Source organism: Phaethon lepturus, unplaced genomic scaffold (assembly GCF_000687285.1).
Source record: "Phaethon lepturus isolate BGI_N335 unplaced genomic scaffold, ASM68728v1 scaffold29722, whole genome shotgun sequence".
In the NCBI taxonomy this organism is placed as follows: domain Eukaryota; kingdom Metazoa; phylum Chordata; class Aves; order Phaethontiformes; family Phaethontidae; genus Phaethon; species Phaethon lepturus.
Genome location: NW_010526033.1, coordinates 880 through 18,681, shown reverse-complemented (window position 1 = coordinate 18,681; position 17,802 = coordinate 880). Strand labels below are relative to the sequence as shown.

The 17,802-nt window shown below is 36.3% G+C and overlaps 1 protein-coding gene across 1 annotated transcript; it reads left to right on the top strand.

The window, feature by feature from the left end:
* Window positions 1-404: 404 nt before the first annotated feature.
* On the top strand, window positions 405-16,844 carry LOC104615251 (GTPase KRas). The gene is made up of 4 exons (XM_010282951.1): window positions 405-721; window positions 6,778-6,956; window positions 9,320-9,479; window positions 16,725-16,844. Exons 1-4 carry the CDS (start codon window positions 611-613, stop codon window positions 16,842-16,844), a joined length of 570 nt encoding a protein of 189 aa, XP_010281253.1. The 5' UTR covers window positions 405-610.
* Window positions 16,845-17,802: the final 958 nt, after the last annotated feature.

Sequence of the window (17,802 nt, the reverse complement as noted above, 5' to 3'; positions counted from 1 at the left end):
GTGGGGGGATCCCGCCGCTGGCCCCGCGGCCGAGCTCGGGGCGGTCGCGTTGGGCTAGCCCGGGAAAAAAGAAAACAAAACAACCTAAAAAAAAAACCCCAAAACCAAACCAACAACTGGAGAGGTGAAGCCGTCAGGTGAAGCTGTGCTGGCACCCGCGCCCGTCCCGTCACGGCCGCTTGCAGGAGGCGGGGTCCCATGTTTGTGGGTCAATCTGAGGGGAGCTCGATTTGGGCCGGCTTTCGTAAAAATGCGGGCGGTCGCCCAGCGTCACCGGGGCTTCGGTAGAAAGCGGCGGAGAACGGAATCTTTGCCCCGCAAGAAATACTCCTTGACCTTTTTTCAGAATTTAGTATATTCTTGCTTTTTTATCTCTTTGCAATCGGCGCCTTTCAGCTTAGTGCCCACGCTATGCTTCCTATGTATAATTTTGTTTGAGAAATAGCATTCCCTCACAGCTTTTTGTCTTGTCTTTCAGGGAGGGAGTTGCTTTCCGGTAGTAGTAAAGGAACGTGATACTGAATGAAAACGCACCGACAGCATCCTCATTAGTCGGAGCCTGACTCTTTCTGCTTAATGTTGGTTTCTTTGTCATCAGGTCTGCTAAAAAATGACAGAATATAAACTTGTTGTCGTTGGAGCTGGTGGTGTAGGCAAGAGCGCCTTGACAATACAACTAATTCAGAATCACTTTGTGGATGAATATGACCCTACAATAGAGGTAAACAATTTCATCTTATAGTTTTTGTGAGGAGAGATTATCAGTAATAATGGTAGTTGTTTGTTTTTGGACAGTTACCACAAAAACAGAGAACAAGGCTTTATAATGAAAAGAGCTCAAAGATAATGGTCAGCATCAGACCAGCACTGAAGAGGAAACCACTGTGCTTCTTGATCTGGCTGTGGAACAACAGTTGCAGTAAAAAATTAACAATTTTGATCGATTAAAGTATGATGTTAATTGCCATGTTTTGTTGGACAGTTTGGATGTGAATTTTTAAGATCTCGATGACAAAGTAGTAGCCAAATTCACTTGAAAATGCTTGGCAAAACTCATGGCTTTTGCATGCAACCTCTTAAATGGGACTTTCCTTTTTGATATCAAGAAGGAAAATTTGTAGTTCTGAAATGTATGTGTCAAGCTTTCTCAGCTCCTATCACCGTTTTCACACGGTGAGAAATGTGTCCTGGAATGTTATAGGGAATGAAGCAAAAATTTGGAACCTGATTTTTTTTTTTTTTTAAACACAGCAGTGCATGTTTCCATAGCTAGGAAAAAAATGTTGTAAAATAGCTGCTGTAGTGGATTCTTTGACATACATGGCACAGTTTCTCAAAATCTGAAATTGTATTTAAGCTTTAAAAGTTTTTAAAGGTTTTTAATGAGCAGGCAAGCTCTGTCTTTTAAATATATGAAAAATGCTAGTGTTGCCTGAAACCTCCTGTGGATCGTTGGATTTAATAACCTCAGATTGTATAAAAGGAGAAATGACACTATAATTTACCCAAGAGTTTTATGTTCCAAGCACTGAAGGTCTGTAGCATATGACTTCATTTATATGTTTATACAGTGAGGCATTTCCAAGCTCACTTGAAGGAATCACAAGGGTTTAAATCTAGGCTTAAAATGGTGACTCGGAAAATGGCTATGTAGTCATTTTCAGGTAGACATAAGTGAAAGGAGCCAGTGCCCTGAGATGGTAGCAAGCTCTAGCTTTAGCAAAGTACAGGCCTGAGTTAATGTACCTTAAATAGAGACGTGTTGGTCTGAGTTTGAGTTTACCTTAATGTGCCCGTGTGTCTTGAGTCTCTGTTGAATGGCCAAGTAATCTTATGTATGCTTGTAGAAGATTTTTGTGAATACACCTATGGAAAGAGGAAGAGCATTTGACTTGCCCTACGAGAGCAGCTCTTTCAATTACTAAGATGTGAAATCTTAAAACAACTACCACCATCCAAAACACGCTTAAAAACCAGACAACACGCGAAACTCATTGGGAGGAACAAGCAAAATGGGATTTTTACTTTTTCCTGCAAAAGGAACTTGGGGGTATCTTGGTCTTTGTAATACTTGTTCATAATCATCTGAGTTTCTGTTAGGTTAAAGGTGTGTTTACACATTACAAAAAGTACTGTGGAGGTTTTATGCTATAAGTTGTCATATAAAGCTAGAACTTTGTAAATAATTTAGGAACACAAAAAACTCAAATGCCAGTATTCCTAAATCACTCGAGGGATTTTGCTAATCAACAAGCTGAGTATTTTGGGGAATACCAAATACATTTTAATGTAAGATAATAAAAAGAAGATATAGTTCCTTATAGAAAGAACCTAAAATCCCAGAACTGTGGCTTTTATTTGGTAGTGTGCAGGATGACTGTAACACTGTAGTGTGATCCAGAATCAGTATGTTCTTCTGAAAGAAAGAAACCTTTAACCTAGTGGGTTTTACCAGCATCCACAACTCGTCGCATGCAACAGTATTAACCTTCTGCAACTCCTACAAGTTCTTGTCCGAGTACAGGTTACCATTTTTGTCTTGTAAATTCTGAGACCTTGAGGATGGAGGCTGTATCTTCCAGCTCCGGCTTGTGTGGTAAATCACCTTGTGTGCACTCACAGTGCTATAATCATGTAGGTAAGCTTGTAGGGAAGAAGAAATAATTCAGTTATAATAAGAGTGATCTGTGATTTGGAGAGGCAGACAGGTTGCAGAGAATGGGCTTGTCATTGCGTTTAAATGCTTCGGTCCTTGCCTGGGCAGAATCCCATTCAGTTAAGGAGGGTTGCTTGATTGTGCTTCCTGTATAGGTGCAGTTGTGGTGGTAGGGCTGATCAAAGAAAAATAGCTGTAGAGTGTTTTTTATACAGTACGAGGAATTAAGGCTAAAGTTGCTTTGACTGGTAAATAATAAGTTAAGATGGTTCAGTAGTGTCAATACTATTGTTTCTCACTTACTACTGTTTCTTTCATTGCCATACTGCTGTTGCCAAAATACTCCTTTTCCCTTGCAGATAAATAAATCAAGCTAAATATTTTGGGGTAGACAGAGAAGAAAGTTCAGTGTTTGTTATCTGTACTACACATAACTACACAATGATTGAATAATTTTAAATTTTTCCTGAGATTAACAAAATGAAACTCGACACTGAAAATTCTCACGTTGTGAAGACATAATGCAGTTGAACAGAGGAAAAATATACTAGTTACTTAATCACAGATGCATTTACAATGTTAATGTTGTTGCTGTTTTCAGTGGAATAGACTTAATGATTCAACAAATAACTTGTTTAGAAAATGTCAAGCTTCATGGCCTGCTTGAGTATTTTATTTTACCTGAGCATAGCAAATGATGGGGGAGCAGGGGGAGGAATTAAAATGATGGGGTTTGCACGTTTGGGTGGCAATTGTTATACAAATATATACGATTTATACGTGTTTCACAATTTCATATCTTATTTGAAGTAGATGTCCAAGGACAGATTTACAGCCAAGCAATTTTAAGTGTTTTTTTTTAAACTGTATGTACACTAACCCTTCTTAGTCTAATATCTGGCCGAATAAACAGGACAGTTGGACTAGTGCCCTCTACTGGCCGAGGTTTGTTGAATCTTTATTTGTGATTATCTTGTGTGATAATATAATTTTAGAATTTATTTTATTTTTAGTTTGTTTACAGCTTCAGTATGTTTATTGCTAAGCATATGTCATTTTAAATGTCCTAGAGAAAGACATTTCTAGTTGTCTGTCAGAGGTTTTTCAATTGGATTAGCAAAATCCCTCAGCTGATTTAGGAATACTGATATTTAAGTCTGTGTTCTTAAATGACCTATGCACCTGTGAAACTTCCACCAATATTTAGTAATAGCTTAGTCTTAGTAGCTGTGTTATTTTAACATTAAATCACTGGTGTAATGGATTTTTACAAAATAATAGTTACTTGCTTAGATGGGGTTTATTAAGCAGTGGGTGTTTTTTTAGATAAATTCCATATGTAATGTATAGCAGAGACTTCCTATCACACTTCGTTATCAGAGCTTGTGAACAGATGGAATTACTACTCCTTTAGCATAATTTGTGCTGATTTTTATGGCTTGTGAAAGGATGATAAAAGCAGGTTAAGTGATTAATGAAATTAAAACTTTTTTATATAGGTATGCTGAGTCTGTATACTGGGGGAAAATTGCAAGATACTACTTTGAAATTAACTTCTAGCTTTTTAATAGCCTCATACTGCATGTTTTTTTGTTTCTTTGTTGCATTCATTACTGCAAATCTTCCAGTGTGCAGTAAAGCTACTGGATTTTTATAAATTATGAAGTTTATAGATTAGAAGGCTGTTTTTGTTCTTGTTGAAGGGGAGTCTGGCCATTTGGGTTCTGCAATTGCATTTTGAAGCAGAAGTGCGACAGGTACTATAGTGGCATATGCTCACACTGATATTCACCATGATGGGGGTTGGGGGTCCCAGTACCCTGAGCTTTTAATGTGGTGCTTCAGGTTTTTTTCCTACAGTGGCAAATGCAATTTCAGGTTGATCTTTTGCAGGGAGGAGGGCAAAAAAGCAAAGTATTCATTAATTCAGTAGCTTGGAAGTAAATCATAAGCTTGAATTTTCTCTCCCACGTCTTTCTTTTCCTTCCGCCTCAAATCCACTTTCTACTTAGTGACAAAATTTTCTCTCCAAAAGTGGGCAAAACAGCTGTCCTCTCAAAGTGTTTTTGTACCAGTGCTGTGCTTTATCCTGGTGCATCTTTGCTGCGACTGGTAACATGGTAGGCATGCTAAAGCCAACAGTTCTTAAAAGTGATTTTATTTTCTCTTAGAAATTATGTTCTTTGATGAAAATTACTTAAAGCTTTTGTTTAGAGCTCAGTTGTGGGGAATTTCTTCTCCTTTGAAGTGCTAAGATGTAAAGGAATAATACAGGCTTTTCAAGAACTGTTTTTCATGGTTTTAAACTAGCAGTCAAATTGCAAGAAGAGAAAATGAAAACTTTGTAAGCATGCCTAGTATAATGATAGAAGTTCTACTAGTACTTCACTGTGAACTGTGATAAAGGTATCATAGGATATGGGGGATCTGCTATTGAATTTAAGTGAATTGGAATAAAAATGCACCCTTTGGGGTTTTTTTTTTGATGTTTGTTTTTCCTTTAAGCAATGAGCTAGAATATTAACCTTATTTTAAAACACATTGGAGCTTGTGTATTTGTCTTGGCTGTATCAGTATTTAAACATGGCTTATATGTTTCTAAAGTTACCTACTTCTTACTTGCGCATTGAATTTGCACTTCTGTGAAATAAATATTTCCAAAATCATGTTGGAGGTAAACTTTTATCTTTAAGGTAAACAGTCAATGTTGTTTTACCTGATACTGTTAAATGTCATCCGGGCTCAAGATAAATGTGAGATTACAGAGTATGCTTAGTTTAAAATACTGATTCTATACAATTATCTCCTGCTTGTTTTTTAGTGTGAGCAACAGGAAAGAGAGCCTTTTGTAAAAATACAAATAGATAAAAAGTGCACAGGAGTAGGTGTACTGTGCCTTAAAAATGGGTACAAAGGAAGGTCATTCTGAATTCATCTTGAAGTTGGCTAGAATTGCAACTTAAATCTTTAATTCCCTTCCCAGTAGCTTAGGTTCACTTCTGTATAGTGTTAAAAAGAACAAAACCAATATTGTGTTAATTTCTAGCTAAGGGATGTGAAAGCTTTGTGTTTATACCTTACAAGTAGTGTTTATGGAGAATAATTCATGGAACTGCTCAATGACTCAAGGCTTATTGGCATTTATTTTTTTATTTTAGGTGTTTATAGAAGTTATTGGGAAAGTAATGCTTATGTTTTTAGCCCTAAAACAATGTACTTGTAGAAGCCTAGCACCAAAAAGAGCTGTAAATAGACATTAATATTTAGTTGCTTGGGACTTAGTACAGATTTTAGCTACTTCAATCAGTGACCTGAAAACTTGGGATTGATAGTGTTGAAATCATTTGTTCCAACATCTCTGTGAACCAACCCATCAGGACTTTTATGTGACTCTGTTGGTCTGTCGTGGCTAAAAATCTTGAACTTCAAATATATCAGCTCAACTTTGATAATAGTATCATTATATGCACCTGCTTAGGCATATGAAACGGATTCCGTGTCCCAAACACTGAAGGTTCTTTATAGTTCATTTCCTTTTCAGTGGCAGAGATTTTTGGTGTTATCTTACTTGTCTGCTCTTTCTATTTTACTACTTTGTACATTGCTGTGGCACAATGCTTTAGAATGAAGGTCAAATTTAACTTAAAAACAAAACAAAACCAGAAAACCTTGGTAAATTGAGTAAGCTTAAACAAAGTCCAGCCTTTTAAAATCAGTATTACAAATGTCATCAAGTCTTGTATTAACAAAGAGGAGATGCTTTTGATCTGGATCCAATTTGTACTTTCTGGTCTTTTGTGCAAAATAAGAAACGAGAACACTGCCCTTTTTCTGTGTGTGTATGCACACACGTACTGTTAGTCACTGCAAATTCAGAATACAGATACAAACACATCCTTTCAGTGTGTTTTGCACTTCTGGGTTACTATGTACGTGTAAATATGGGACACTGTTTTCCTACTGTCATTTGCCCATCTGTAAAACTGGATTTTATCTCTTTAAGTGTTCTCAGTCATGCTCGATTACTAGTAAACAACTTTAATATCTCCTGAGTTATAGGTGTTTGAAATCTTACTTGTTTGTGTGTAACCAAGGTTCTTTTTTTTTCTTTCTTTTCTTAGGATTCTTACAGGAAGCAAGTAGTCATTGATGGAGAAACCTGTCTCTTGGATATTCTTGATACAGCAGGTCAAGAAGAATACAGTGCAATGAGGGATCAATATATGAGAACAGGGGAGGGCTTCCTGTGTGTATTTGCTATAAACAATACAAAGTCTTTTGAAGATATTCACCATTATAGGTGTGTATATTGAAAGATAATTGACTAACTCTTGTATTAGGTGGATAGGTTGCTTGCTCTTCCGTTATATAACAGAATGATCTCTTATGAAACAGCATCTAAGGGGAAATTTGCAAATTAGCAATGTTGCAACTTATTTGTGCATTTGTAGGTCTGGAATTTTGGGTAATCTGAAGATCTGCTGCCTCGTTCGCAAGTTAGGCAGACAAAGTATCTGAAAGCTCTTCTATATAAATTAATGTGACTTGGTATTTCTGCCTATTCATAGTGAAGACTTAGCTAAAGATAAACTGCCCATTTCATGGATAAAATTGTGTACTGAAATGGAAAAACTTATGCAATTGAAATTGTACAGACAGTGATGTCAATTGTTAGCTTTTGTTCTGGGGGTGGAGGGGAAATACCTGTGGAATGTTACTAGAAAAGTAGCATGTGTGAGCCCTGATGCCTAAGAAGGGCAGACACACACAAAATCAGAGCCCCAGGATGACTCCTAAGAAAAACCCTGTTATTAGTTTCTTTATAGTCTCTTTTTTTTAATAGTTATTTAAAAATTTCAGCTCATGCTTTCTTCGTCAGCTACACTAATAAAAAAATAGAAGCAGTCTCTGGTGATTACCATACCAGATCACTTATAACTTAGTAGCTTACTATTATACTGAATTCTCCTTGGATATTCTGTTAGAAGGTAATGCAAATCCCACCAAAGATCACTGAGTTTAGCAGCATCAGTTTAAGATTAGTCCCAAACACATAATATTAAGCTATTCATAGTTAGGCATTTATAATGCTGTCGGATCTACGTTGCTGTGTGGTGGAGGAGCGTTTTGCTATCAGTATTACCCACAAACCAAACATCTACTCATAAGCTGAAGTTGCACATTTTTGTTATGTATGTAAGTTACAGTTCTCATTTAAGGTGGGATACGATGATGGTCCAGTGTAATCGAAGTCAGCAGGTGCAACTGCCCTGATCACATAGTTTTATTTTCTCCTGTATTGCCAGCAAGTCAGCTCATTTGATTGTGTAGTGTGCTGATGTGAGTAGCTAAACAGGTAGATGCCTGCCTACAGAAATAGCTTACTGCTGGCTTATCTCCCTGGAGCAGCTGTGGGACCAAGGGAGTACTGTTGCAGCAATTTTGCCCCTCTCGTTTGCATGCTGACCCAGAGAGAGATCAATATTGAGAATGTGGGTGCTTTCTTTCAGGACTGTTTCTTTGTTTATACAAAGGCTGGATAGCTCAATTTAAATATAAACTTCATTATATAGAAAATGTTGTAATTGAATCTATTGGTACTGGTGACTTAAAAGAAAAGAAACAGTTAAGAGTTAGCACAGCAGGGATGACAAATTTAAAAAAACATACCTATTGCTCTTGGAAAAACTGTAAACTTCTCTTCATTATCTAACCAGATTATTACAAATGTGTTTCTTCTGGTTGTAGAGGAAGAAGGCAAAAAGGCAAGATAGATGTTGATGTGAGGAGAAGAAAGAGCATAGAGTTTTTGATGTGGAATTTTTGTCTTTAAAGAGGGAATTGCAGATTTGCATAAGAAGGCCTTCCCAGTTCATTTCAAAGAATGTTGTGAGTTGAATACTGGAGTTTCTACTGTGCATTCACACACCTGTGGATGACCTTGTGGACTGAAGGCTTATAAACAAAACTGAAAACTGTGACTATATTAATTAAGGAACATACTGATATACTGTTTGGGAAGGCAAAAGTAATGAAATCAATGATTGTTATTAGAGATTCTTGACAAGTACCTCTAACTAGTATTTCAAGATGCTTTCTAGCTAGTGTTTGAAAGGACTCTCTTACCAAATTTCTTTCTGCAGAGGACGAGACCAGTGGTCTCGAGAGTTTAAAAACCCCTGTCTAAATGCAGAGTTAGTAATGTTGTCTTTAATTAAAAAAACCCCAAAAAACAAAAAACAAAAACCCACGCCCCAAAAACCAAACCAAAATCAAGATGACAGGCATGGTGCTTTTGCTTTTATCTTAGCAGATGAATTAAGTATTATGAGCGCTGAGTATGAGAGATAAACCAGAGCTTCTTAGGCTTGTTCTGGCATTAACTGATAAAAACTAACAACAAAAAAAGATATCAAAATCTATAGTAGTTTTCAAAATGTCAATCTAATTTTTTTTAAATAAGATGATAAACTTGATGGTGACAGGATTGGTCAATTTATTTTTTGGTGGCTTCTAATAGTGTATGTGCAGTAAATTAGTGTAAAGAATGATGTTGGAATCTGTTAATGTAATTTTTTTTCATTGTTTTAAAATCTACCATAGAAACTGTTAATATTAGTATCTGATAAATACAATCTGTCTTTTCTCTTTCTTCTTTTTTAGGGAACAAATAAAGAGAGTTAAAGACTCTGAAGATGTCCCAATGGTGCTAGTAGGAAACAAATGTGATTTGCCTTCCAGAACAGTAGATACAAAACAAGCTCAGGATTTAGCAAGAAGTTATGGAATTCCTTTCATTGAAACATCAGCAAAGACAAGACAGGTAAAGATCGAAACTTGCCAAATACAAATGCAGCACTCTCATCTGAATTATCATAATATTAATTATTCTAGGCATTGACAATTGCTTGGTCATATCAACAGGTGTATTTCTCCAGAGTAGAAATTCTTGTGGTGTCTCTTCTTTCTGTCAACTCACTGACAACTGGTAATTGTTTACTAATGAGTGATTCGCTTCAGTTGCACAAAGAATGAGACCTGGCCTGCTATTACTCTCAACTGTCAGACAGTTGCAGCATTCTTAACATTGTGATAGGTTTTAATAGAATAAAAAGCACTTCTGCTTAGAGGTGAAATGCTTTTTTTCCTTAGCTAGAGGATTAAGCAGACTGCTTAATTAGCTAATTAGTTTCTTCTAGTTTAAGTCTTTTCATTAATAACAAAAGGAATTTTTCTTTGAGGCATTGATTCAGCATTAGTGGGACATGCTTGATACATCTTTTTTTGAAATTACTGGATTAATTGCTTGTGTAAACTGATACTCTTCTAAGACTTTAGAGCTCACTGTTGCTTTATTGTACCCCTGGTATAGGTGAAAGAGGCAGCCGTTAGGGTCCTTTCAGTGCTTCTCTCAGGGTTTGCTAAGACAAAGGTGCACATAGTGGTACACTTCTGTATTCAGGAGAAGATAAGCTATACAGATATAGATGAAACTCATTCTGTACTTCTGGAAGAAAGCATTCTTTTAGAAAAATGCTGATTTGTGTTTGGTTTTTTTTTAAGACTGAAGACTTGCTATCGGTACAAATTAGATCAGGCCTGGGGGGCTGAATAACTCATACTCTCTGCATAATCAGAAGTTTTATGTGCAAGTTATGAATCAGGAATTAGGTGTAGCAGAAGGAGGCAAATTAGGAGCAGAATATTGCAATTTGAGTAACTGCTCAATGTAACTGCTAAAAAGATTCAGCTTCATCACTTGGCAGAGTTTCCTTGTAGACAGTAAGTTATTTTTAAATATAAGAAATGAATATTTTATTAGTGCAAATTTGCTACACCCACCCAGGTTGCTGACAAGTTGGAACTTGGACTAATTAGTAAAACTTTACAGAGGAATCAAAGGAATGCTTACTTTTGGCAATAGAGAAAGTCTGTTAGGTAGGGTTAAAAAACCAGAACTACACAACATTAACAGCCAAGAAGAAATTTGGCCACATGAATGTTCTGAATAATTTGGCATATAAGTGGACTGAATGATTACAGTGTCCTTGTTTGGAAGGTCCTGTGTTTAGTGGGTCTCACTGAGATGTTAGGATAAAAAAGGAAGATCTCTGAAATTATATTTGAGGTTTGAAATAATAGAAGTTCTGTACTAACATCTGGATTTTACTTTGTTCAGCCTGTTTTATAGAGAGTGAGGCTTTGTTGAGGAAATACTCCTTTTGCATAGCAATATTTAATGAAGTTATGTTGATAGAATGGTGTATTTTCTTCTCCCCAACTCACCTGCAGTTTACTCCTGCAAGCAGCCAATAAAAAATCGCGTGCTCAAAAATCACCACTCCTGTTCAGTTTTATAATCTTTGTTCACACAAAGTAGTATCTGCTTTTTTTATCTTTCAGACTTTTAAGAGGTCTGATGGAGGTTTGTACTTGTTTCAGAGGACAATAGATCAGTCATGTATGAACTGTCATTCTAGAATTTGACTGCTTTTATCTGTGACTTTATTTTTCTGGAGGTGCCAACTGAAATATTATAGAAGGAATCTGACTGTTGGCTTTTGTTTTTCAAAGCTGAGCTTTACAACCTCTACGGATGAGTCCCTAAAGATATCTTGTGGGTTCTAAAATAAAGATACCCAATAGACTCTTTTGAGAATGTTGGCTTCTAAATAATTGGAACCACTAGGTATGGTTGCTGATTCTTTTGCAGTGCTGTTCATCACATCTTGTGTTATGAAACTGCTTCATAAGATGCTGTGTTAATAAAATGTTTTTGAGAAGAGGAAGAACTTGATCTTTAATTACAGCAAGATCATCTAAGTATTCATGTTTGTGTGTGTATATATGTGTGTATACAGATGCATTTACATATCATGATTTTAATTCACACTGTCATATAAAAAAAAATATGCACATATATATACACACACACACCCCCCCACACACACGCCCTGTCTTCCAAAGTAACTTTTTAAATTAGGGGATTCAAACCATTTTGTGAGCTGCATGTGGCCCACGGACTACATTTTTATTGGGCAGAATTCAGTCCTTGGCTAAAAATAGAGAAATTAAAAAAATAAATCTGTTCCTCTCTGGTTACATGCAGAACTTCCAAGTATCAATAGATGTAGGTGGTGGTCTGGTAGCTTCTGGAGTCCATCAAAAGTCTGACATGAATATTTAGAAGCAGGAACCTTCTTTTCCTTTCCTATGTGACCTCCCACCACACTGAAACGTCAGCACGAATGCCTTGTTGAAGGGGCCCTCACTGCCTTCTTGCTTCAGCCCTTCCCTGTGCCCCACTTCTGCTGGAGCTCAGAGAAAATCAGAAAGGTTTCTGGGGAAGGATACAGGGAGATGGAAATGGAAAGCAGTTGTCCATGTAGTCTGTTTTGATTGCCAAGACACTTTTTAAAAGATGATAGCACTGTATGCTCGTGCAGAATATCTCAGTTCCAACTAAGTCAGTTTTTAAGATTTTAAAAAATTCATAGATGAGGTTAAAAATAGGAAAGAGAAAAATACTGAAATGAAGCACAGAAATAAGTTGTTCTAAAAGTTAGTGTATTTGTTTTTCTTCAGTTCTGAGTGTCAAAAAAGATGTAAACTTTAATTTACTGCAAAAAGGTCATGTTTTAAGCCAATTCTCTGTGAATTTTCATACAAATCATTGAGTTCATCAGTGAAACATTCGCTTAGTGGACCCTACAACTTGGGTATAAGGCTATAGATTATTAATTTTCTCAATTAGTCTACTGATTGAAATGAACGTAATGTAATTTATGAAAAATAGTGATAGTCCTATTTCTAAATATAAACACATGTCAATACTGGTGGTTTTGTAAGGCATGTTGCATTGCTTATACTCATCCTTTCACAATCCTTATGCAGAAGGGTGTGAAGTTCTTAGGTTTATTTTGATAGCTGTTTTTGCTTTTCTCTGTTTGACATAAGCTTTAAATTCAAACTCTCCCCTGTCCACATGAGCATAGAGCTCCCAATATTATCGATAGTATCACTGAGAGATCAGAGGCAAACTTGATTTATCCCCACCCAGGCTGTATCCTGTATTCTTTACTGGGCTTCCATTTGCCTGTGAGTTACACAAGGAAAAGCTGCAAGGCTGTAGCTACACGGCAAATGTGGTTTGACTGTAGGATTTTGTTTTCCTTGGAACTTTTCAACTGTTCTGCTAGTATTGAATTCAAAGGAAAAGCAGATACATGGGCATTGTTGTAAGGATAGTAAAGGATTCCCCAGAGTGTTCGCTCTCGTTGTTTACGATATATACTTAAACATACATTTGAAGTGTTTAATGAAGGAGTTGACCTAAATCACAAGGATGCTGTTAAAAAAGCATTATAGCTATTTCAGCTGTCTGATGTACAATAGGTTAGGTCCCAAACTTGTGATGAAAGTATGTTGAAAACCTCTACCCTGGTCTGATGAAGTAGTCAGTGCAGTATTTACAGAACTTCATTCCTACATCTCAGTTAAGATAATTTAGACAGTTTGCTTGAACCAACTTGCCATTTTTTAGGGATTTGTCACATCTGTTTAATGATATTGTATGTGTTTAACTCCAAGTCATTTTTGATGTAGTTCATGTGTACAGGTTCCATTTTGTTTTCAATCATAACTTTGTCAGACTTTACAATGTGGGTTGAGTTTTTTTCATGTCACTTGTTTGTTATAAGGTAAAACTTCTCCAAAAAGGTTTAGTCCTTCCCAAGACCAAGGCCCCAAGAAAAAAAAAGTTTTGATAATGTTGAACCAAATTGTGGCATCCAGCTTGTGTGCTGAATGACTCCAGGATGCTGAGGAAACAGGTTTGTTATTTACGTAATGTAAAGATGCAGCAAAAAAGGATATATATCTACAATGGGTGAAATTCAGGTAGGACAGAGCTGTAATTCTGGCACTTCTGAACCTGGGAGTGATTAACTTTGTAACTCTAATCATGATTTTGTGCATTTTGTAATATGAATTTACTGATGTATGCCTGGTATTTAACCATCAGAAGATAAGACAATCAGCTTAATACTTCCTTCTTCCCCAAACTAGTGGAGGTTCTACATGTGGCTGAGTGGTAGTAACTGTTTCTAAACAGTCCTCTGATACACATCTGTTTTAGGGACAGCAAAAAATTAGCCTTAACCTATAAGCTAAATGTTACACAAACTAGTATATTTTTGCAGGTTTGTGTATTCTCTGGTATTGACTAAGATGACTTTACCACTAGAAAGTTCTATGTTGGGAATGCTTTTATGCAAGTGAGTAGCATTATTTTTGCTTGTGTCCTCATGAATAATTTTGATTATTGAAAGTGTATAAAGGTGGACACAATGCTTTTGAGATGTGAAGGCTAATTTTCATTAGTTTCTTTTAAGCACTATTTACAGAAGCAGAACATGTGAAAAATCCCATTTGTACTTTGGTGTGTATTTGAAATAGTATTTATTTGCACATAGTCATATTTTAAATCGACTGTTTGGCTGTCTCCTAGGAGTCAAAAGCTTCCTGAAAATGTTGCCTCAAGGTCATGGGTTCCTTGGGCTGTTAAAAGTAAACAGCAGTTTAGATTTAGAAGTTTTTAATATCTCCCAAGGGATATTTTTGCTTCCAGTTCTGACAGCTAACAGAACTGGTTAATCATATTTTAGATGCATGGTCCATGCTCATTTAAGGAAAAAATACTGAAGAATCTTAAAAGAAATTGGTATTAAAATGTCTTCTTCCGTGTCTAAGACTGGCACCTGGCTCTTTAAAAGGTCACCTTGTGCTAATGAAATTAGCAAATGTATCTCTACAGATTTTCTTTCAGAATGATTTCTTTCAACAGGATTCATAAGATTGTTCTTGGTGGTGGCAGTAGTAGCAATTTCTTTTCTCACTCTGTCGGTGTGTCTCCCTCTCTCTGCATTGCTAAAGCAAATTATAGCTCATATTGGTGATGGGAAATAAATGCCAATAAATGTTGACTGAAGAATTGCTATCTAATTATTCATGTGAAAGCTGCATAATCAAATTACGTATTTCTACTGCAAAACAGTAGATTTGCAAAAGTGTTGATTCTTGTACAGTCTGTGCTTTGGCACGTAGCAGCTGATCAATGTTTACTCTTTCCTCTTCAGGAATACACTTCCATTCCTTCCAGGAAGACATGAAAGTATGAGCTTTACTTGTTTTTTGCTGTTTTTTAATGGCTTTCTTTTTGTAAATTCTCAGACCTGGAATGTAAGACTTGTCACCTCGTCAATACTTCACTACATCCTAATAGAGCACATTATATATAGCAGAGAAATAGCACATTATATATAACAGAGAAATACTATCCAAGAAATAAATCTAATTCATTTAATCTTTAAATTCAAGTGGCTGTAGTTCAGAAGAACCCTCAGATAAGCAATGTGTTGAGTCTTCACTGTGATAACCTGTGGCACTGTTCATGCAAAATTACCCAATAACTGTGGAAGTAAATGTTAGCTACTTTTAAGTGCATAATATAAAGATGGGTTAGAGAAATAATTTATGGAAAATCTGCCCTTATTGTGCATTTGGGTAGTAATAAAGTTTTGGGACTTAAATGGTTGTACTGTTTTCCACGATCATCAGTCTGTTCTGCTTTTATTTTTCAAATCATGAGTTTGTATTAAATTAACAACCCTGTTGATCTGACTGAATGAGATGGACAGTAAGGCAGAGGAGAGATTTGCTCTCCCCTTTAAAAGCTACAGCTAAATATTTTGCATCTTCTTACAACAAGAACATGCTCACAGATTCTCTAAATTTTTAAGTTTATGCACAGATCTACTCAGTTTAAAATAACAAATGTTATAACTTGAAGCTGGTGCTGTACCTCTTTATCTTGTATTTGCTTAAAGGTATCCTCAGTCCACATACTTTTCTGCTTTTAAAAAATGCATATGGTATCATCATATCCAAGTGGCCTAAGCACAGAGCTGCAGAAAGGTAGGATGTGAGACCAGAGAAGTAAAAACACATAGTTCTGTGTCATCCCTGGAATGCTTGAAGAGTGATCCTCAACCAGGGAAAATCTGAGCAGCAGAATGTCACGGGCTGCTTGCACTTAGTTGTTGTTATGGGACTCTCGTGGCTGCCTGAGTCTGGCCCAGAGAGAACAGATTAGGTGTGCCTTGTATGTTGATGTGAACCAAGCTCTTGAACACGATGATAATGAACTTGTTGCTTTTTCTGCGTGGAACAGTGACTTCTATAATTACAAATACTTTTGAAAGTTACTCTGAAATATAATATACTTAAGGTGCTTCTTAAAAGCACTTTGCTGTGACTCAAATATGCCTTTTCCTAAATTTAATAGCATAGTGCTTCCTCTGTAAAGTAAGTAGCTTTATAAAAATTATTGCCCAAAATTTAATATTGTTACAAGATTTTATTTCTTTGTAACCTCTTAGGAAATCAGCTGGTTAGAGTTTTTCTATACTTTGTTAGTTTGTTCCACAGACTTTTGTGAAGAAAGTACACTTTCTTATCTAAAGAACAGAACATAAATGAGCTTACTCTTCTTTGCCTGCCCAAACAGTAACAGGTTCTCACTTCTACTAAGAAGTGAAAATAGGTGGTTAACTGTATGTGCTTATAAGTACCCTCCAGTTACCAATCTAATAAGGCTTTGTGCCTGCTAAATATGTCCATACCCACAAAAATGTTTGAAAAGATTCAGTAACACAGGTGGTATTACTTTCAGCGGGGTATGCAATGGAAGAAAATATTTCTTCCTCTTTTTTTGTCTAACTGTTACCTTGCGCAGAACAAAAGGAGGGCTTGAGCATATATATTCATAATAATTGGTAATCAGTAAATTCTTTGAGTGTGTCTCTTTTGCTTGCATTAAAAAGTATTTATCAAGCACCAAATGTGCAAGCCCAGCATTTTAAATATATAAATGGAGATCCATATGCTTCTCTCAAGTAAAGCTCATAATTTCAGTGGTTTTGTTGTGGTTTTTTCCCTGCCGTGGGTGTCCCAATATGTCACAATTGCTAATGAAGCAGTTTTTAAGGAGTTGTGTTTTACAATGCAGAGAGTGGAGGATGCTTTTTATACATTGGTGCGAGAGATTCGACAGTACAGAGTGAAAAAAATCAGCAAAGAAGAAAAGACTCCAGGGTGCGTGAAAATTAAAAAATGCCTTGTAATGTAACAGGGTAAGTTTTTACAAATCACTTGCCAAATGAAAATGATTGACAGTGTCTTGCAAATCGGACATTTTATGGTTAATTGATTACATAATTTAAGATATAAAACCAATCAGATTTCACCATAGTAGTCCTGAATAATACTCCTGGCAAACACCCAATTACTATGGATTTGCTTTGTTTCATGGGTTTTTGATAAAGAGATTAACAAGAAGTCTTTACTGCATATCAAGTTCTCCATCTGTGGAATGGAGACCTAGTTTTGTATCTGAAGAAGTTAAGAGGAAAAACTTTTATTACAGATATATTGCACATACTATTGAAGTGAATATTGATTGGACCTTTTTTTCGAACTCTAATGCTATGAGTGATTCATATTTTGACAAAATGGTAGCATTTTAGGTTTTTGAGGGCCTTTACAAAGTGGGGGGAGAAGCTACAGTGAAACAAAACTGTAGAGGGAAAAAACCCACAACAAAATCACCCCCCCCCTCAAAAAGAACCACCACCAAAAACAATTAAAAATTGTCACAAAATCAGGGTTTTTTCAGTATACTCCTGTAAGGAAAAAAAAGGAGGAGGAGAGGGAGGATGAAACTGTGATATGGAAGAAGTACTAGGTCTAAATCACTTCCAATGCTTTTTGAACAAACCATCAGAATATCTTGTTGCATATATTACTATACCATTAGTGCTTTACCTCTTACAACCCACTGTCCGTAGTGATGCAGTTACTCCTTTTGTACTTGTCCAACCGGAGGATGACCAAGAATTTCCCATTGTGTAAAAGAAAAACTGTTTGCTTTTCAAGGCGTTTTTTCACACTTCAGAATATCTTGCAGAGGGGTAGTGTAATTTGCCTTGTATCCTAAAGAAACTGTCATAGCCGTGGGAATATTCCCTTCAATAAGGGAGTTTCATTTCTCTGTTTGGGGAAAGGAGGAGAAATTTTGTTTCATTTCA

Bases quoted from the DNA above. Each gene is read 5' to 3' on its own strand.
- LOC104615251 (XM_010282951.1), top strand. From the start codon at position 611: ATGACAGAATATAAACTTGTTGTCGTTGGAGCTGGTGGTGTAGGCAAG. The intron at 6,957-9,319 runs GTGTGTATATTG...CTTCTTTTTTAG, and splicing joins GAAGATATTCACCATTATAG to GGAACAAATAAAGAGAGTTA. The intron at 9,480-16,724 runs GTAAAGATCGAA...TTTACAATGCAG, and splicing joins CATCAGCAAAGACAAGACAG to AGAGTGGAGGATGCTTTTTA.